General features: G+C 27.3%; 1 protein-coding gene across 1 annotated transcript in view; it reads left to right on the top strand.

Annotated features, from left to right (window-relative positions):
- The first annotated feature begins 5,883 nt into the window (after positions 1-5,883).
- Positions 5,884-23,063, top strand: part of LOC111641301 (sodium-dependent proline transporter-like) — a 38,880-nt gene continuing 21,700 nt past the window's right edge. Inside the window, exons 1-13 of the mRNA XM_023387454.1 lie at positions 5,884-5,895; positions 6,093-6,151; positions 8,929-8,977; positions 10,551-10,698; positions 11,637-11,768; positions 12,011-12,183; positions 12,795-12,919; positions 14,830-14,962; positions 15,547-15,681; positions 15,774-15,877; positions 17,650-17,774; positions 20,732-20,913; positions 21,525-21,649. Of these exons, the coding sequence (XP_023243222.1) occupies positions 5,884-5,895; positions 6,093-6,151; positions 8,929-8,977; positions 10,551-10,698; positions 11,637-11,768; positions 12,011-12,183; positions 12,795-12,919; positions 14,830-14,962; positions 15,547-15,681; positions 15,774-15,877; positions 17,650-17,774; positions 20,732-20,913; positions 21,525-21,649 (1,502 nt within the window). The remainder of the gene's footprint in view (positions 5,896-6,092; positions 6,152-8,928; positions 8,978-10,550; positions 10,699-11,636; positions 11,769-12,010; positions 12,184-12,794; positions 12,920-14,829; positions 14,963-15,546; positions 15,682-15,773; positions 15,878-17,649; positions 17,775-20,731; positions 20,914-21,524; positions 21,650-23,063) is intronic.

Below are 23,063 nucleotides of genomic sequence, written 5' to 3'. Positions count from 1 at the left end.
TTTTTCTAAAATTTATATTTCTGCTAAAAATCTCAGAAATAATGAATATTTTATCACTTAATTTGTACATAAACTGTTAAAAGTTACTCTACCATAACTTAAAAAATAAAATATCTGAATCAAAGAGTGAATTAGCGGTTCTTTTTCAGATTGATTCTTCTTTTCATATTTTACACAATATTCTGAAAAAGAGATGCATTGAAACTACAGGAATTGACAAAAATTAGTCCCAGATTTCTTCTCTTAATTCCGAAGTTTTTTATGAACGAATAAGCTGATATAGTCCTATTCGATCTGTACAAAACTTCTATAATGGGAAATAAATTAAATATGACATTCATCTTTCGCATTCGTTAACGAAATTTTTCGTTTCATCATTCAATAGGAAGTTAGCGGGTGAATTCTTTCATTTGTTTTGCATAAATTTACTAGTGTCATATATTGATTCGATCATTTTTTCATGCTACAGTTTGTATTTATTTTTCACGAAAAATTTCAAGATCGGGAGATATTTTTAAGCTTAATTTAATTTTTAATAGTCCAAATGAATATATTTTGAGAAATATTGAAACCTAAACCCACGCTTTGAAAGTGTTCGTATTTCCAGACCGACTTAATTTTTTTTTTTCATTACTTTTAATGATAATATATAATAGACATAACTATATACGTTTTAAGAAGAATAGAACTATTGTGAATTTATGTTTTTTAAATCCGTTTCGGGTATGGGTTTATTCGAGCCCGTGGGACCTAATGCTTACGGCATATTTTTTCAAATTTTGATTAAGTAAGTGAAATTCCGTAAATCACAATCGATTTCAGAGTGGTGTCTAAAATAACAATTCCCATTAAAATCTTGAAGGACGAATATGTTCGTGTCTGTGATATGAAAAATTAAAAAGGAAATACTGCCCAACATTATTAATACATTGTATTAATAATGTTGGGCAGTATTTCCTTTAATTTTTATAATGATTATGATAAATGTATTAATAAGTGTAGTTATTAAAATAATACACAATGCTATATTTCTGGTTAAAACGATTATTGAAGCTAAAAATTTGTATAAATAAATTGGATCAGAAAAACTTGAAACTTGGCCGAACAAACTTAAACATAAATAGAAGCATAACAATGCAAAATAAAATCGTTAAATAATATAATATAAAACCCATAAAATTTTTAACCATTGAGGATAAAGAAATACATGCATACAGTAGTCAATAAAGAAAATATATCACTGTAAAATAATGTGTAAACAAAAATACCATAGAATAGTGTACGAATACAGTCATGATTTATTATTATTAACTGAAGTATTAAACTCGCAAATGTAAATGTCGCGATTACAGGAGGATCTGTTTCGTAAAACTGCCAGCATCTTTCAATGTTAAAATTGATTTATTTATTGTACAGACAGGGCCGTCGAGAGCATGTATGGGGACTGGTAGTAAAGCAGGCATCTTTAGCCTTTTTTAAATCTTTGTTTGAATAAATGAAATACAAAAAATGTTTCTTTATTAACTTAATAAAAAAAGCAGTCGTAAAGCTTTTATTTCCTGTTAGTAAAAATAATAATAATTTTATAGGAATAGGAACCACTGCGGATTCCTAAGTTTTCTCCGGGTCCGGGGAAAAATCCCCAGTTTCCTCTCCCTCTCAATAGACTTGTAAATAAATCGAGGCGAAGTACTGCATCGAGGTATAATGTAGAAAGAACAGACCATTTGTTTTACACAAGTATTACATCAGGACGTAATTCTGCTGTGTAAAGGCGAATGATGTCGTTTCAGTCTCCATCCTACATTTTATAACTTTAGATCCAGTCGAATGAATTTGGCTCAGGGTCGAAATCCCGGGGCAAATTTAAGGGAAGAATAAAAAATATTCATGATTTTATATATAATTATAAAGAAATTAAATTATAAATCATAATATCATTCTATCTCATTTGGAGGAAATAGTTTTTTCTCTTTCGTGTTAACCTATGATCTAGCACCATTCCTGATTCAGTATTAGGATTAATTAAATTAATAAATGATTGTCAGTCTCACAAATTATAATTTTTATTGTAATTATGTGCATGTACGTTGCACTATAATAATCGAATATTAATTTATATAGATTTGTTACGCATATTGAATTTATTCGTTTAAAATATTTAAAATAATGACGTACCATACATTCAAATCTATTTTAGAATAGTCACGCTTTAGGATAATTTTCATTATTTGATATAAATGAGAATATTAGAGATAAATCTATTTTATAAAATGTATAATTTCATTTATTGTAAAGCAAACAGATAAATTCGAAGGACGTGTGACATTAACAATAATGAAAGCTAAAGCAATAAAGTGGAAATATTGCAATTTAACTTTCAAAGATTAATCATTTCCATTCTATAGAATGATTTCATCTATAGCTATTATTTATTTTTCAATGATATCAATAGAATATATATTAATTCAACTACCATGAAATAAACCAGAATTTCCAAGAGTGACGCTATAAAATTTAATAATTTATTTATAAAACTTTATCGTATTATTAAGAAAAAATTAACAATATTATTTATTAAAAACTCAATAAATTATTACATTATACAGTCGAATCTCCAATAACGGCCACCTCTAAACAGAGGCCGTTTTTTTTCGCAAACTTTTTACTTTCGATTAAAAATACACACCAAAAAAACCTCTAAATAACGACAATTTTTATGTTCCCGTTAGTGGTCGTTGTTAAGAGGCCTATTACAAATATATATGTATTTTTTTTTAACATTGTAAATATATATAAATGATTAAGGAAAGTCACGTTGATTGTAAAATAAAATTTAATGCTATTTTATTGATATAATATTTATTAATTTATTAAATTCTGTAAATGATACTTAATCATTCTTATATATTAGAAGTAATTTTGACCTTGTTGTAACGAATGTACAAGCTTCTTTTTCTCTCTCTCTCTCTCTCTCTCCATTTAAGTAAAGATACAGTCGAATGTACACAACTTTACGCAATTTTTCTTTCCGCTAGGATTGATATTATGTCGTCATAAGAAGAAATTCGACGGCATACAAAAGCCAAGTAGAAGCTGTTAAAGAGCAATAAACATGAAGAATGTAAGCAGATGGTTCCGGAAAAAATCCCAATATTCTATTAATGTAAGTATTTATTTATATTATATTTTTATATCGATGAATTCTTCTTATAAAAAGTTTATTTTTAATTCGATTCAATAAAATACTGTATTTTAAACTTTTTAATTTTATGTAATTAAATCTAAATTTATGTGTAATAATTTAAATGAAAATAAAATATATTTAAATTAAAAATTAATATTTTCAAACAAATTAAAGGAAATTAAATATCAGATTTTTAAAATATTTTTAAGAGGTAAATGTCTAAAATAGTTGTATTCTTAGAAATAAAATCTTATTTGCTAAACACCGAATTTATTATTTATTGATAAATATTAAAATTTTTCTTATCGTTACGATAAAACATTTTCCCAAGATAATAAAATTTTTTAATTATAAATTACTTGTAATAACCTTGTAATAGGATTTAATTAATGAATTTGAATGTGATTTTTTTAAATATAATTTAAACTTATAAATTTCAATTATATATATTAATATATAATTAATCAGCAAATTTCGAAATATTAAATTATTACTGATTGCCATTTTATTTTAAAATAATGTTGGAATAAATTATATTATATATACAAAACTAATTGCAAAATTATTTGCTAATTGATTTTTTTTTTCATATAAATCATTAAGTTTCATATAAATTTGTTTTAATTTTTTGTTTTTTTTTGTGTTTTTTTTATTTTCTTAATCATTGATCCATGCTGAACGAGCTATAAAGATTGATATAAAGATAATTTTTATGAGAGAGAATTGTTTATTATGCGTGAATATGAAATGAATGTTTATTTGTATCTGCAACAGTTTTATTAGTTGTGTTCTGTTGTTCTTACATTATTATAGACCATTGTATACAGATCATTATACTATTCTATGTACGTTTATACAAGGTGAGTTTAAACTTTGAAAGTATATAGAATTTTAATCGAAAGCTTTTCAGAATCAGACGATGCGTTCATTTATAGTAAAACGCATCAAGTATTTCGAACCATCATAATATTGTCGCTCCAACAACTGCAACGGAAATTCGACTTTTGAGCTGTCAAATTCGCAGGAAAAAGTGGAATAAACACTAGATTTTTAATGAAATCCGAGAAGAAAAAAATCGAGAGGTGTCAAACCTAGGAACGAGATGGCCCACGTTATCGGTCTCTCGACCAATCCATCAATTCAAGATTTTCTTTTGGGTTTAATTAAAGATCTAGTGTTTATTACACTTTTTTCGCAAATCACTCTGAATTCAAACTAGATTCATCGTCGCAGTTGCCGAAGTGGCAACATATATGCTACTTCGAGTTTGACAAGAAATTGAATTGGAATGGATGTTGCAGACATCAATGGCGGCAACATCCCATCGAACCAAAATGACCGTTCGAGATAGAACATGAAGTGCTTTTCTATAAATTAACGTTTCAACCGATTCTGCGAGTCTTCTGATTAAAATTTTACATTATTTAAAAGTTGAAGAGTCCTTTTTGAATCACTACTTAACCATTTGCTAAGTTTTAAATAGGTAGTCTAATGCATACTAATAGGAAAAACTTCCCTCTAATTAGCATAAAAATCCTTTAAAATAAACAATATTTAAACGAGTTTAATACTTAAATTATAAGGGTTGAATCAAATTAAAAATTCATCCATCTCCTAACAACATGATTATGAAATATATGTTTCATTACTAATTTGTCTTTTATAACTTTTTAAATAAATGTTTATCATTATTTTCTATAAAAATTCGGTTTTTTTAAGAATTCTAAATTTTTTTTTAAATTAAAGATATTGTATTGAAATAATTACGTAGATAACTTATGTTGAAATATTTATTCTGCGATATCTGTACTTTAAAATGTATAAAGATGAGATGCAAATAAACGATATTAGTGAATAAAACGTATTTTAATTAGTACGTGAGTTATTAAGTGAGTAAAACGTATTTAATTAGTACGTTTTTAATTAGATAATTTTTTCTAACTTATTCTTGTCATTGTTAATTATTATTTTTTATTAAATGTAAAATATTGAATAAAAGTTTTAAAAAAATGTTTTTTAAGTACATAACAGAACAAACTTCAAAATAAATAGAAGGATCTAATATAATTGGGCATGTTTGTGCTCGTTGAATATTAAATACTGTATATCGATAATTGAGCTTTATCAAGTTTTTTATTGTAGTTAAGTTCTTTAAAATGATGATACTGATGGATATTTATCATCATTAATTCTTCATGCGTGCTTTTCGCAAGAAAAAAACTATCCGTCAATACAGAACAACTCTAACGTGAAGCCAGAATTACAGGGGACCGGCAATTAGAAAGAGATAGTGGAATTCCAATTGAAAAAATTCTTACATAAATATCACCAGAGATATTTAAATAAATAAGTAATAAATAATAAAAACAATCAAATTTTAATTAAATATGTTAAAATACAGTCGATCCCCCTATAATACTGTTGATTTTTCCGTTTTNGATGTATGTAATTTTTATAAGTTTCTTTTCGCTCTTTTAAGTAAAATAACTTAAAAATTTATATAAATTTTTATAGAAAATTACATGTTTTATTTTTCTTTTCGTTATTGAAATCTGTAAAGAGAAATGTAGCTGTGATAAGGAGGATGAAGCATCACTGAAGTAAAGAATAGAGATTCTTCGTTTGTTTTGGAAACTTGTTTAATTGTTTCATTACAATTTTCTGCACCGACAGTTTAGTTTTCATATTATCTAAACATGACCGAAAGAGTAAATAATACACATTAATTGATGCAGTTAATATCTTTATTGATTATTAAGATAAATCTTTAAATGCGAGTTTTTTATACGTTTCTCCTAGCATTTGTTATTCATGTAGCTTATTGTGATAGGAAAAGAGTTTTATTCGTGTTATTTTCTCTTATTCTATCCTAAAAATTGATTATGATATGTTTTTTTATACGTAGAAAACACATTTTAACGTGAGCATCAAAGTGAAGGATGAAGTTATCGAGAGAAGCAGCAGGTAATTTCTGTAGGGAGTTTTTTTTTTTAAATAAGAGTGCTTTATTGCAATTTTCTGCATCAACAGTTTAAATTTAAAGTTTTTAAATACATTTTTAGGTACACAACCGCTTTTCCTAATTTCGAACCGTATGTTTATTTTCAATTTTTAGCTTAATTAGTTTTCAATTATTTATTGCTAAACCATTTATCCTGTTTTTCATTTGCTGAATTATGGTTTCTTTAATTATCAATTGTTTAATGTTATCAGAATTAGAAAGTCAACAACGTTTAAGCTAAAACAGATTAATTTACTTCATTTATCGTAATAAGAATTCGATTATTGTCATCATTAGCTTAAAAATACCTACAGTACTACTTATCTAAAGAAACTTTTTCTTCTATATTATGTTTAAATTGCTTTGATTTGAATTTAAATTTTAATTAATTAATTTTGATTATAGTTTTAGTTTCGGTTTCGATTTTGATGTAAAGGCTAGACTCTAGAGTTTTAATTATTATTTTATTATATTTAGTTTTAATTAACTGGCTACCTAGTTACTATTACTGATAGCAATATTTTCAATCATAATTTTGATAGAAGTTTTAATACTCTTCATAAAGTAAATTTTAAATTTCATACTTTATGAAACAAATTATAGCAAACAAACAAAAAATCCCTACTATTTGACAAAATTAAATACAAGAAAGGAAGAAAAAACCTTGGGAACAGATCATACTGTCACAGCCACAGAGGCTATCTATAAATTTCCTCCGCATTTTTCTTGAAATTTAATCCCCTCTCTCATTGTCCCAGTTTGTTCAAGTTGTTTGTTCTCCTTCTCAACAAGACTCAATCCCCCTCAAAATATTTATTACATTATGAATAATAAAATTTAGAAACTGCAACGTTTAATGAAATATAACGGACATATCGGACAAAGGGATGTCATTTATTGACGGCTCCATATACTGATTTCATACCTTACTATTACAATGTTTGGCGACTGGAGTCTCAAAATTCTGCAATGTCCAAACATTGTAAAAGTAAAGGCTGTGAAATACATTTACTTACAGTAAAAGTTGTAAAATCTGAAAATAATATGTATAAACATCAACTGTATGAGCACATAGAAATAATGAAAACTAATAGTAATAGAATTAATGATGGTAACGGGCGTGAAATAAATCAAAATGGTATGATTTTTAAACATAAAAAATTAACTTTGTTTAATTGTTACTTAAGTATTCCGTAGCACGTAAATTTTTCCTGTGAACAAAAGTACCTTCACATTTAGTAGTTAGGTAACTGCAGTTGTTAGGTAAAAAGTAATTGTAAACAAGTAGTAAAAAGTAGAAGTAGCAACATTAGCGTGTTAAAGGCAAGCATGTGTCTCAGTATTTTTGTCGTCTAAGTGCTGAATTAACTAACTGTTCTGAATCTGTAAGACCAGTGTGATCAAAACCAAAAACGTGCATGAGAATAACGTTTATAATTGTAACGGAAAAAGTAAAAATAATTGTCACACAAAATTTTTAAACGATTTCCATGAGAACAAAAATTAATTAAATATGTTCAGAGTATCATAAGCCTGGTTCATTAGTTATAGTTAACTAGTTTTTTGTAAATTAGTAATACATGCTTTTTAATGTACTTATGAAAGTAAATTTTAAAGTTATTTCTCAGATTCTAATAATGGTAATTAATAACATTGTGGCCGCCAGCGCCAGAGATCCTGAACACTGTCTGGCAACACTTGCCAAGAACACGAACTCTGTCTGGCAACACTTGCCAACAAGAGTGGCTGGCAACGTCAAAAAAAGAAAAGGCGCGAAAGTTCGTTGGATTTTGTCCGGGTGTTGCCCGAGGATGTCTGTGACAGTTCTAACCTTTTCTAATAAAGTTCTTTTTTGTTACGGTTCGTGTTTGCCTGCTTAATGTTAGATCTAAACATCAGTAGGATTGAATGACAAAACATAATTATCTTGTAACTATTCATTTTCCAGATACAAACATGTCTCCGACTTTAATTACTGTATTGTGGTTGTCTTTGAATGCCACAACTATATATGTTGGAATATAAGTCAACCTCATGGGAAAATTCTGCTTTAGACCAAGAAGCTATTAGAAATGTTCAGTAAGTTAAGATAAAAAATAATCTATTGTATATCAGGTTTACCAGAAAGATATTCAAGAACATTGTCAATAAAATATTGAGTGTTTACATTATATACTTTCATGATAGTATGCACTATAAAGTATTTTTCATTGCATACTATCATGATTGAGTCAACTATCATCTGCTATTATATAACATATGACAGTAAAACATTCAAAGTACACCTTTCTTAGCACTGTAGTATGCTCAGTATATCATCATGGAAATAGTATATGGTGTAATGTTTATTTATACTGAATTTTATTGTATGTTAAATAAGTTTATCAAACATGAACGAATTTTAATTGGAAATACTTGTGGTGAGCTGGCTAAAGTTACTACTGTATAAGAGCTGTAATTGTTAGGAGTGTTCAACTTGTTTACCATTCAGTTATAAAGATTTGCATTTTGTATCTGCTCTGTAAGTTGACCCCTAGTATTTTTCAGGCTTAAAAAGTCAACTTATATACAGTACTGGCATATATGGCATGTAACTATTATTGTTCATGCAACTCTATAGTTTTAAATTTTATTAAGATTAATCATGTATATTTATTATTATTATTATAGTTGTTATAAAAATATTTTTCTTTCAGAAAATTAATAACTGCCATTCAAATAATTTAAAACATGATGAAAATTCAAAAAGTATTAATAAAGAAAAACATTTAATTCAAAATGAAGTATTGGTAAGCAATTAAAATTTTTATTTAGAATAAAAATTGCATAGTAAAAGAATATTATATATTTCTGTATCTATGTTTTACATATTTACAAAGTTGTAATAATGTTAAATACTGTATTTAGTTATATATATGTGTATAATAATTAAATGTTGGTTTTATTAATATCATATGACAATTATTATATTAGTATTGAATCCAAAATTTTTATTATTTACTTTTTTATATACAGAATACCCAATATGTAAAACACATAAATCTTACATGTCATAACAGAAGTTAATTATAATAACAAATACAATTCAAAAAGAAATAAAAAAATTTTTTTGGTGTAGCTTTTAATATTTTTGCATTCTTTTCTTATTTTGTGGTACTTAGTCTCAAATATAGGTGGTGTGGCAATATATTTTTAGGCAATCCTGATTTTAAAACATCTATTATTTTTAATTGTATTTATTAATGCATTGAAATCCTAAACTTTATAAGTGTTTTTTGTCAAAGGCACAAAAATCCTCCAGAATGAAAGAATCATCTCCATAAAATCATCACCATAAAATGAAAAAATCATTTCCATATTGTCAATTAGCTTAAAATCTAGCAATAAATTGCCTGAACTGGCAACTTCTTCTCATTTCACTAATCAAGTAGTAGCTAAAAAACAAAATGCCTACCCTCATTAAAAGGCAACATGTACTGTATATTCAGCTCTATCCAAACAACAGTAGACAGCCTTCATAATGTCTGGAAAAACCCGAATTTTAAGTTTTGTTTTTGCTTCATCCATCTATTTTTGAAAAGTGTTGGATTTATTTGCTTGTGATTTGGATAAAGCATACTTTATACAGATAAAGTTCAAAATTAATAGATTGTTGCTTGGTTTAACCAAAACATGGATAAAGCTAGCATTAGCATATTTTAGCTTTATCTGATTCATGGGCTGATTCATATACAGTGATTCTAAATACATGCAAACAATTTCAGGAACTGATTTTTTGAATAATTTCAACTATAAAAATGCTATGAACATATGTTAAAAATGATATACTGTATTTGTAATGACTGTTGAAAATGATTATAGAGGTGTGTTGAATTATTTTACAGGATGTGACAATGTGATTTTGTAAGTTGTCAACATTTTCAATGTGACTACATATTAAATATCCTCTAACTTTAAAACAGCGATTTTTAACATATGTTGAATTATCCAAATGAACTGTCGAATTATTAGTCATATGAACATACAGTATTTCAAATGCCCTTATAATTCAGCAATTTGTTTGGTTTTAACTATAAATCAAGTTTTTGAGTTGATGTTTATATGTGCTCATATGAACTTTTTGGTTGAAATTATTTGAAGAATCAACCCCTGAAATTTTTCACATATATTTAGAATCAATCTGTATATAAACAAGACCAAAGATGAAACCATTAAACTCTGGATTTTGTTGCCCAAAATAATATGATATTTAATGATTTGATTATAATAAACATTAAAAATCTATTTCTGTATTTATATAAGATTGCAAGTGAAAAATTAATTAAATTGTTATATAAATTATAAAATCATTTAATATTTCAGGATCTAGAAAGTCCTGATGAAAAATCAAATTTTCCTCTCAGAGATAAATGGGGGAGTTCAACAGAATTTGTACTTTCATGTATAGGATGGTCTGTAGGATTTGGAAATGTATGGAGATTTCCATATTTAGCTTATAAAAATGGTGGAGGTAATTATGAATTTTGTGAAGCTTTTAATTTTTAAGATAAAGTTAATTGAAATTAAAAATGATTGATTTTTAATTGCACAGTTAATGAATGATTGATCATTAACAATCTATTAAAATAAATTAAAACTACTAGTCATTCCTTTTATTAGGATATTTGTTACTTTAGTTTAGTATCTTTTCTGACATGATATTAAATAATTTAATTTAGAGGAATCTTGGCACTTAAAATGTGATGTTATTTATGCCTATAGATCCATTCACTTCTACTCTTGAATGGAATTTAGTATTATTTACATGTCTGTTGGGTCTTTAATAAACAATTATAAGTTAATCTTTGTTTAAAATATGTTTTAAGCTTAGCTTAAGATATTACTGCTTAGATTATCAGTAACAATTAATAACATCTAACTCTGAATGCCAACCAAGAACACAAATTTTCATTGGTAATATGAAGAAAGTTTATTCCATTCAGATAGTTCTTATAGAGATGCAAAATAATCATATTTTATTAACACAAAACTCATGAAAACATCAGAAAGACAATCATGTTCAAGGGAGTCAAAATTCTCACTGAAGGAGTATTGTAATCTTTGTATGGAATTAATTTCATTCTTATTGTTAATTTTTATTTGTTTAATTTATAATAACTTAAAGTGAGTTTAGTTTAGAAGGATAATTTCTGACCGAACAGAAAGTTAGAAATTTTTAAGTTTTGAATGCCAATAGTGCAAATGAATTGCAGTTAAACATGAATAAACATAAGAGTTATTGCTAGCTAGATTCTATAGCCAGGGTTATTGCGAGAGAGATAGCTTGGGATTTTTCTCTGGACCTATTGAGAGGAGAGGTAGCTGGGGATTTAAATGATTGCAAATTCATCTGCAAAATTAATATTAGTATACATCTGTGTTCTAATATAAATGATTCTTTTCAAATAGGAGCATTTCTCTTTCCATACTTCATACTTTTAATTTTAATTGGAAAACCAATGTATTTTATGGAAGTGGCACTTGGTCAGTTTTGTAGTCTTGGACCGTTTTCAGTTTGGAGATGCTTTCCTTTAGGAAAAGGTAAAATACATACATTTGTTCTCTATTTTAATGTATTACTATTTTTAATGTAATGAATTTCATTAAAAGTTTTTAAATAAATAATAAAATATATTAGATTTTGTTCAAATGTGTCTTTAACTTAATAAAACTAAAATTTTATTTTAAAACAATTGTAATTTTGATAAATATATTTAAAAATCTTTTAAAAGAATATAACTTGATAAATATAATGAATAAATAATTTTTTTTTGTTAAAACAGGAGTAGGAGTAGCTATGATTGTTGTCTCCTTTATTCAGTCTATAAGTTATAATGTTTTGATGGCTTATACATTATTTTTTTTGGCTCAATCTTTTCAAGCTGTAATTCCTTGGAGTAATTGTTATGAATGGTGGGGAGCTGATAGTTCTTGTTATGTACGGAATATACATCAGGTAGTATAAAATAAATTTTTTTTAATAAAAATTTTGGATTTCAGTAAGTTTATATTTATTTGTTTTTCTTTTGTGATATCTTATAATGATGATAAAAGTAAATTATAAAATTGTATCAATAAAATATTAATAACAGTAATTCATTTGTACAAATTTAATATTTGTGACTTTTAAAATTTTTCAGAGGTATTATAGATTAATAAGAAAATTTAGTCTATTCATTTTGGCATTATAATTAAATAATTGAATTGTTAAACTGTTTGTATTTTTTAAATACTTGTTGAAAATAAAATTATTATACAGTAAAGTCATTCTAGGCTTATGTATTGAATAATGCAGTTTTCATAAAAAGTAGATTTTTATTGGAGAGATACAATCTACTTTGATTATAATAAGCAAATTTATTTTTTAACTGTTACAATAAATGTGTTTCTCCTTTAATCCTTGTATTTATAGTCTAGTTGTTATCTGTTCAATTGATAAATACAGTAGTTACTGTCTTTCTTAAGATAGTTTATAATTGTTATTCAATTTTTGGGGTACCTGATTTTATTTATGAATTTAAAACTAATAGAATAATATGTATAAATTTTTATTTTTATATATTTCAGGTCAAATGTGCAAATATGAGAGATACAGTAATGCTTTGTAATGTTAATAAAACTACAATGATGAATGTTTCTAATATGATTAATTGTACAAATGCCACACAAACTGCATCTGAACAATTTTGGGAGTGAGTAAATTATAAAAGTAAATATATATGTGTATATATATATGATTAAATTATAATTCATATTAATATTGTTTTGTATTGGCAACACCATTGCCTCAGGGTTTGTATGATTGGCAACATTATTGCTCAGGGTATGGGATATAAAAAACTGCTAACAAAGGAAGCCTTGTCCTTTGTCTAGCCAACATCTTACATACAAGAAGTACAATAAAGACAACTGTAAAGAGTAATGGACTTGTTCTTTTCATAGTAGTTAAGACAATATGCCTTATGCTTTCAGCTAGATTAATAAACACATAAGAAAGGAAGATATCATTTTATATAAATTTGAAAAGATATTTCACTTTTGTGATATGATTTATTTTTATTATAAATAAATAAATCTACATTACCAAAAATGTACATATAATATTATTTGTACAAAAACATTATAGCTTTTGTCAGCTAAATAGAAAATCAGTCTCCTTACCATTACAATTAAGAAAAACATTCATTTTGTAAAAACATAGTTGTTTTTATTAAGGGGTTGTCCATTAATTACATGTATGGGTATTGAGCCATTTTTGATTCCATCCTTCCCTGTTGTATTCAATTGTGTACTTTTGGTAAACCTATTGTTCATTAATTATGTGAACAATAATTCATGGATCTTTTTGACATTCAAGAAATGATTTTAAAAAGTTCTGCAAATATTTTATACTTCTTAGTTTATTCACCTGACTAGTAAGTAGGCTTATAAGAACAACTTCATATGCCACTAATACCACTAAAAAGTCCATGTAGCAATGCCTTGACCTTCTTCCTCCCAATCTTGTACAATGATGTACTAGTAACTTTTCTCCCCCTTAAACTGTATATATAATTAATGGACAATCCCTAAAAAAAATTATACAGTAGAACCTCGAAAACTCGGCCTAATGTGGATCGAAGGGTGGCCGAGTTTGTGAAAATGCCGGGTTATCGGGAATGGGGTTAAAAAAATTAAGTACGAGTGTTTCCTCAGAAAATACTGTACTGTACTTGTATGTACTGTTTACTTGAGAATATAACAGAGAATAAACTGCCCAAATACCCTTAAACAAAGGAAAAGTACGTCCTTTATGAAGGCATAGAGCCTTTACTACATGAAAATGAAAATTAATGAATACACTGTGTACAGTAATTTACCTGATAAGACAGACCTCAGAAAAATACTTTATGAGAGCATTTATACTTTTATAAAGCTGTCTATAATGAAAATTAATTAACTAAGGATTTTTTTGCCCTGCCAGGGTGTGCCCGAGTTATCCGGAGTGCCGGGTTATCGAGAGCCGAGTTTTCGAGGTTCTACTGTATTTAGTGCTTAATATTAATAATCAATTCATCCATTTGTAAGTTTAATTTTAAAAATATAAAACAATTTATAATCAACTTTAATTAAATTAGATGCAGTTATGATCTCAAAGAATTCAAATTAAAAGAAATTTTAAATAAAAATTAGCTTATATTAAAACACACAAACAAAACCTTTATTTATTTTTCATAATAGGAAACAGAAATTTTTATATGATAGTTATACAAGAAGTAAAGATTAGATATAAATGTTTTCATTCTATTTTTTGCATTACTGAAATGAATTAACAATAATTAACAATTAAGAAGTTTTTTTAATAACTAACTCATATGATATATGAAGTCATTTTAGATATTAAGAATATACATTATTATAGTTAAAAAATTTAACATTGATAATTACAAATCTTATATAAAATTACCTCATCAGTAATAATAATGAAATAAATCTCATTTCTGTATGTCTAATACATTGTTTTAATCTTAAAAAAAATTTATAATTTTTATTTAATATATAAATACATACATACACATACAAGTATAAAAATTTTTAATAAATTCTATTTTGTTTTTATTAGACGTTATGTTTTGCAACTTAGTTCAAGTATAGATGAAATAGGTTCTATTAAATGGGACTTGGCACTTTCCTTATTTATTGCTTGGCTAATTGTATTTCTCTGTTTGATAAAAGGTGTGAAAAGCTCAGGCAAGGTAATTATGCTGATTTGTAATTTCAAAAATAAATATTAAACTTATTTATAAGTAATAATAAAACATTATTAATTAATATTAGTGTTAATGATGATGATCAAAAATAAACTAGAATATTAAAATATACATTGTAATATAAGAAAATTGTGAAATGTGAATTGAGAAATATTTTTACTATATGATATACCATATTGATGAAGTTCTTATAAACTTTTCTATTAAATATCTCAGGATTCTTATAAACAAATATTTTTAGTTAATAATTGAAAGAAAAGAAAATGAGTAAAAACTTCAATTTCATATATATAGTACATTCTTAAGAAACTGAATAAATCATTCATTGTATAAAAAATTCACTATATACATAAATAATAAAGATCCCATGGAATTTTTCACTATATCAAGAGTCTAGTGTATATAGTGGACTCTTGATATAGTGAAAAAAATCAATAATCTAGTAATTTCAAAAATTTTTATAATAAATTTAACTATTGTTGTTTTGATTTTTAAATTTATCATGATCATTTCACCATAAAAGATATATATTTTTATATAACTAACATTTATTTTAACATTGAAAACAGGTCATTTATTTTACTGCAACATCACCCTATATTATTTTAATCTCTCTATTTATTTATGGAGCAACATTAGATGGAGCATCAGATGGAATATATTTTTTGTTTGTTCCTAAATGGGAAAGGCTTACAGATTTAAAGGTATATATCAGTTTAATATAAACCAATAAATAAATAAATAAATAAATACCAATATGTATTTGTATTTAAAAGCTCTGTTATAATATTTATAGATATGGTTGGCTGCAGCAGAACAATTATTTTATTCTTTGGGTCTATCTTGGGGAAGTCTCATAATGTTTGGTAGTTATAATCATTTTCACAATAAAATACACAAGTAAGAAGATTTTAAAATTTTAATTTATATTAGTTCTGTGCATTTTTGATTGATTGAAACTTGATTATTCTCTGATTAGATATTTTCACTTATTTTATAAAAAATTAAATCATAAAAAATAAATATTTAGAAATGTAATGATAATATAATCTATGTTGTATGAAAAATACATACACATAGTGTTCTTTTCCTAAAAAAATACTCTGGTATGCATATATGATGACTAAAATTAAAGTTGTTTCAGGAAAAAATGTCACAATAACTAAAGTGTTTAATACTAATTATTTAGCTTTTCTTTATAAATATATATTTATAATGTAGCATTTACAGTATTTTCTGAATTATTTGTAAATTTTCATCTGTACTTTCTCCTCTATTTCTTGTTTTGTGTTTAGTATTAGTTGTTAAATGGTACTTTTTTAGTAATTATGTTTTTATCTTTCTAACATACGAGGGCTATTTTTTAAATAAGGTCCATTTTTTAATATGAAGAAAAATACTGTAAATATCATTAAAATATATTTTTTCCCACATTCTACATACTTTTATCTACTTTTCTACATAATTTCCATTTTTGTTCAAACATTTGTCATACCGCTCAAAGAATTTTAAATTCTGACTTCAAAGAAATCTGCCACCTGCTGCCGAAAGACATTAGGCCACGCCGCTTGTCTTGTATGGCACAGCAGTTTTCTGAAGGTCACAATAAGCATCAGAATTGATTGTTGTGCCTCTTGGCATAAAATCCACTAACAAAGTCCCTTTCCTGTCCCAAAAGATAGTTGCCATGATCTTTCATGCTGAAATCGAATAACAGATCATATCTTACAGTCGGCAGGCGACTCAATTTTCTTAAACATTATAAACTTCTACAGTTCAGCACATAGACAGACGATATGGCTGCAAATGGCACCTAAACATGCGCAAAGCATGCTGAAAGCAGATGCTCATGCACACTGCTGCAATCGCGCGTCATTCTCGCTCTCATTCACAAACAGACTTTATTTAAAAAATAGCCCTTGTATTATCATTAGCATTTCTCTGTACTGTGTTTATTGAATGTAGCTAAGACAGACAATTGCCAGATGGTGTTCTCCTTTCATTGCAAGATGGCCTCTGATGAAAGGGGTGGAAATCCTCATGCTTATTTGCTTTTTATATCAGCTCCAATCAACCCATGGCATTCATTCTGCCCAATAGAGTGGCTCAGTTCATTTTATTCATTGTTAATGTAATGTTACAATGTAACATACTTTGTTTTACAACGTTAAAACCAACATTTTATTCAAAATTGAAAGTACTTTTGATAGTTGACAACTGTCCTCTTCAGAATGATTCAATTAGACTCAAATTGAACTAGATTTCTCATATTTAAACAAAATAAGAATATAACGGGTAACATTTTTGAAAAAATGTTCCAGTTGTATCCCCATGAAATATAAGAAATTTGAAATTTGATAATGATTAGAAACTATTAAAAATAAAAGTTCATAAATATTTTAAAAACATAAAATGAAAAAATAAATGAATGCTCTCTTATAACAATTCATAGTTTTACGATTTTAGTCGATTATATAATGTGATCCATAACTTCAAAACATTACCAAATCAAAAAGATTATAAGTAAATTCAAATCTATAACAATTGTAAATGTCAATTTTAATTTTTTTTAATTTTTAATAATTATACTAATTTCAAATTAACATTTATTCATTTACAGATATTTTATTTTGATCATTAAATTAAATTAATTTTATAATTTATTTTTCTAGACAAGCCTTATTAGTAAGTTCCTTGGATTTTATCACAAGTTTGTTAGCTAGTTTAGTAATATTTTGTGTTCTTGGAATGTTAGCTAAAGAAACTGGACTTTGTATAGATGAAGTTGTTAAAGCAGGTGAGTATATAATTTCATAAGTCAGTGGTTCCTAAACTTTTTTGATTCTAGGTGCCCTTGCTAAATGCAGATTTTCCCAAGGCACCCTAAGTCAAATTCTAACAAGAACATTAAATAATAAATTCTAACATAAAAATTTTATAACATTTTATGGTGCCCCTGTGAGGAAGCTGCGATGCCCTAGGGTACCATGGAGCATACTTTGGGAACTGCTATAATAAGCCTTTAAATTAGTCATTTCTTTATGTTTACTAAAAGTAGAAAAATAAATCTGCAAAACAAAATATTTTATTAGAATCAAATTCATAGTTAAACTAAATATCCTCTTTAGCACATTTGAGTATTCTCTATTTACATTTAAGTTACCTATCTTTGAATTAAAAACTTTTTAATAAAGTCAAAACAAATCAGTGTACTTATAATAATAACAAAGAAAAATATTAAAATTTTGAAATCATCTTAAATGTTGTTTAAGAAATATTTGTAGTAAAATATTTGTAATAAATCATCCTGAAAATATTTGTTTTTTTAGAAAACATAGGGTTCCTACACATCTGGAAAGTCGGAAAATTGGGAATTTTCATTAGTGTTCAGCAAAAGTCATGGAAAGTCAGGGAATTTGCCTCCTTGGCTGCCTTGTTGATTTTTTTTTTGCTCACAATAAGGTAGACCAAGTGTAGCTGTCTGCAGGCAGCAAGAAGTAATATGGTACAATGCAACTTATGAAAAGGCATGCAGAATATTTTCAGGATCCAAAATTTCCCCAAAAATTTATTGCACACAAAATAAAACCATAATTTATGAACCAATTAATAATTATTATATAGTTTGGAAAATTGAAATTAAATCATACATATAAGTAGGCCTACCATAAAATTTGCCATGCAACACTAAAACTGATAAATTAATTAACCCCATGGATATTTGCAGATCCCACAAGTTTTATGACTTTTTAATTTTATGCTTATTTATGCTTTAATTTTATGCTTATAAAGATAAAATTACATGGAAACAAATGAATTTTATTCAAAATGTTACTCAGAATTACAAACGCTTAAATTTATGCCAATTAAAACTTTTTATAATAATTTTTCTAAATGACATATCAAAAGTGTCAGTCAGCGGTGCATTTGGTTGATGCTGACTGAAATGAATATTGAAAGTGTTCGGTTGGCAGCACATTTGGTCAGTGGTGTATTCAGTTGGTGGTCACCAAACACCAATTAATCTTATGGTGATGTAATAATAAAATTATTAAACAAAAACAATTGATATTAAAACAAAAAACATCTGAGATATAAAAAAATTTCACCAAGTAAAACTTTATGACAATAACACAAAATGACTTCTAATCTTAATACTGTGTTGAGTAATAACAATCCACAAAACCTTTTCATAACAGTGTGTTAGACTGGATGTTGCTTTTTGGAGAGATTAGTAAAAAGGCAGTTGGACTAACATAACTGGTTGTGTAACAAAAGAACAAAGAGTGCACAAAGATTACACACAGTCTTTACTCCCGGAAGGTCAGCGCTAGAAAGGAGAGAGTGAAACAAGGTTATCTTGCCTGAGGGGTCGAGCGCCACCAACCTTTTATTACATCAGAACATTACAAAACATCGTGATCATTGATTCCAACACAGTGTTGGTAACAATCTTCACTAACGTTTTCGACCTCCACCAAGGTCTTCTTCAGGTGGTGACTAAACAGTGTCTCCTCTTGACCATTGGAACGATGATGCCCAAGATGTAACTAATGCGCATATCGCATTTCACCCCTTTGCTTGTCCCAGTTTGAATTCTTTGAATAAGTATCTCCACGCCTGCGCAATCGTCTCTCCGTCTTTAAAGTTGATTCGGGTGCCCCCATTGTTGGCTTTATAAATCTCCCAGGCCTCCAGGTGATGGATGTGATCAATACAAAATGCCTCTCTGATTACTTTGGTGTTTTGGAAGTCCACCCGAATTTCAGGGTTGGTAACGTAGGCCGACAAGTTAGTGGTGTGCCTGTTGTTTTTAATATCCATTTGATGTTCATGTAACCGTTTTTGTGTTGAGTGGATGGTGGAACCAATGTAAACTAAGTCTCTATGGAATCTATCATCCCTGATGGGAATGGAGTATACTCCTGGGGTCCTGTTGAGATCTATCATGTCCTTGGCATTGTGCAGCAGGTTGTAAATAGTGCCGGTTCTCCTGTACGCAATCTTTGTGCGATTACGGCAAGCAATCTCCCTGTATAGGTGGTCTAAATGTTGGTTGAACCAGACGACTGCACGTCTATCGTTCTTAACAGGTTGGTGGCCGCCATCCAGGGTAGACAGGGGGCTGCCACTGCAGTGTGGGGGACGGTTGGCGCAGGCACGGGCTAAACCGTGAATCATGCCTTTACTGTAGCCATGCTCAACTGCAATTTTTTCTATGCAGCGGAGCTCTAACTGGGTGTTGCGAGCGTTTGTGTGATGCGTGAAGGCCCGTCTGGTTAGGGTAAATTGTCATAAAGTTTTACTTGGTGAAATTTTTGACACCTCAGATGTTTTTGTTTGGATAAGATCAACAGTTTGATCATTTAGGTTATAGAAGTTTGAAAATGCTTTCATGTAATTTAATATAAATGCTACATTGAAATAAGTTATATCTTCCAAATTTGTTTTGATAACAATAACAATAATCTACTTTATTGGAATTTACTTTAATAACAGATTTTTTTTTTTCTTTGAGCACTTTTGAGCAACCAGCCTATTGTCATGAGAGAGAAAGTACAGTACTTGAGAAAAAACTGTTATTAAAATGAACTTCAATAAAGCAGATTTTTGTAATTGTTATATTTTTAATGTACTTGGAGTTGATTTGCAATATAAATTTTGTTGTAAATCTGAGTTACTCTTTTATAAGTACTTATGNATTTAAAGAAAAATGTACATGGATAAATATAATGAATAAATAATTTTTTTTTGTTAAAACAGGAGTAGGAGTAGCTATGATTGTTGTCTCCTTTATTCAGTCTATAAGTTATAATGTTTTGATGGCTTATACATTATTTTTTTTGGCTCAATCTTTTCAAGCTGTAATTCCTTGGAGTAATTGTTATGAATGGTGGGGAGCTGATAGTTCTTGTTATGTACGGAATATACATCAGGTAGTATAAAATAAATTTTTTTTAATAAAAATTTTGGATTTCAGTAAGTTTATATTTATTTGTTTTTCTTTTGTGATATCTTATAATGATGATAAAAGTAAATTATAAAATTGTATCAATAAAATATTAATAACAGTAATTCATTTGTACAAATTTAATATTTGTGACTTTTAAAATTTTTCAGAGGTATTATAGATTAATAAGAAAATTTAGTCTATTCATTTTGGCATTATAATTAAATAATTGAATTGTTAAACTGTTTGTATTTTTTAAATACTTGTTGAAAATAAAATTATTATACAGTAAAGTCATTCTAGGCTTATGTATTGAATAATGCAGTTTTCATAAAAAGTAGATTTTTATTGGAGAGATACAATCTACTTTGATTATAATAAGCAAATTTATTTTTTAACTGTTACAATAAATGTGTTTCTCCTTTAATCCTTGTATTTATAGTCTAGTTGTTATCTGTTCAATTGATAAATACAGTAGTTACTGTCTTTCTTAAGATAGTTTATAATTGTTATTCAATTTTTGGGGTACCTGATTTTATTTATGAATTTAAAACTAATAGAATAATATGTATAAATTTTTATTTTTATATATTTCAGGTCAAATGTGCAAATATGAGAGATACAGTAATGCTTTGTAATGTTAATAAAACTACAATGATGAATGTTTCTAATATGATTAATTGTACAAATGCCACACAAACTGCATCTGAACAATTTTGGGAGTGAGTAAATTATAAAAGTAAATATATATGTGTATATATATATGATTAAATTATAATTCATATTAATATTGTTTTGTATTGGCAACACCATTGCCTCAGGGTTTGTATGATTGGCAACATTATTGCTCAGGGTATGGGATATAAAAAACTGCTAACAAAGGAAGCCTTGTCCTTTGTCTAGCCAACATCTTACATACAAGAAGTACAATAAAGACAACTGTAAAGAGTAATGGACTTGTTCTTTTCATAGTAGTTAAGACAATATGCCTTATGCTTTCAGCTAGATTAATAAACACATAAGAAAGGAAGATATCATTTTATATAAATTTGAAAAGATATTTCACTTTTGTGATATGATTTATTTTTATTATAAATAAATAAATCTACATTACCAAAAATGTACATATAATATTATTTGTACAAAAACATTATAGCTTTTGTCAGCTAAATAGAAAATCAGTCTCCTTACCATTACAATTAAGAAAAACATTCATTTTGTAAAAACATAGTTGTTTTTATTAAGGGGTTGTCCATTAATTACATGTATGGGTATTGAGCCATTTTTGATTCCATCCTTCCCTGTTGTATTCAATTGTGTACTTTTGGTAAACCTATTGTTCATTAATTATGTGAACAATAATTCATGGATCTTTTTGACATTCAAGAAATGATTTTAAAAAGTTCTGCAAATATTTTATACTTCTTAGTTTATTCACCTGACTAGTAAGTAGGCTTATAAGAACAACTTCATATGCCACTAATACCACTAAAAAGTCCATGTAGCAATGCCTTGACCTTCTTCCTCCCAATCTTGTACAATGATGTACTAGTAACTTTTCTCCCCCTTAAACTGTATATATAATTAATGGACAATCCCTAAAAAAAATTATACAGTAGAACCTCGAAAACTCGGCCTAATGTGGATCGAAGGGTGGCCGAGTTTGTGAAAATGCCGGGTTATCGGGAATGGGGTTAAAAAAATTAAGTACGAGTGTTTCCTCAGAAAATACTGTACTGTACTTGTATGTACTGTTTACTTGAGAATATAACAGAGAATAAACTGCCCAAATACCCTTAAACAAAGGAAAAGTACGTCCTTTATGAAGGCATAGAGCCTTTACTACATGAAAATGAAAATTAATGAATACACTGTGTACAGTAATTTACCTGATAAGACAGACCTCAGAAAAATACTTTATGAGAGCATTTATACTTTTATAAAGCTGTCTATAATGAAAATTAATTAACTAAGGATTTTTTTGCCCTGCCAGGGTGTGCCCGAGTTATCCGGAGTGCCGGGTTATCGAGAGCCGAGTTTTCGAGGTTCTACTGTATTTAGTGCTTAATATTAATAATCAATTCATCCATTTGTAAGTTTAATTTTAAAAATATAAAACAATTTATAATCAACTTT

This window comes from Centruroides sculpturatus, unplaced genomic scaffold (assembly GCF_000671375.1).
Source record: "Centruroides sculpturatus isolate CEXI.00-Female unplaced genomic scaffold, Cexi_2.0 scaffold1595, whole genome shotgun sequence".
Classification (NCBI taxonomy): Eukaryota; Metazoa; Arthropoda; class Arachnida; order Scorpiones; family Buthidae; genus Centruroides; species Centruroides sculpturatus.
The sequence above is the reverse complement of the archived record's forward strand: the minus strand, read 5'-3'. Positions and strand labels throughout refer to the sequence as shown.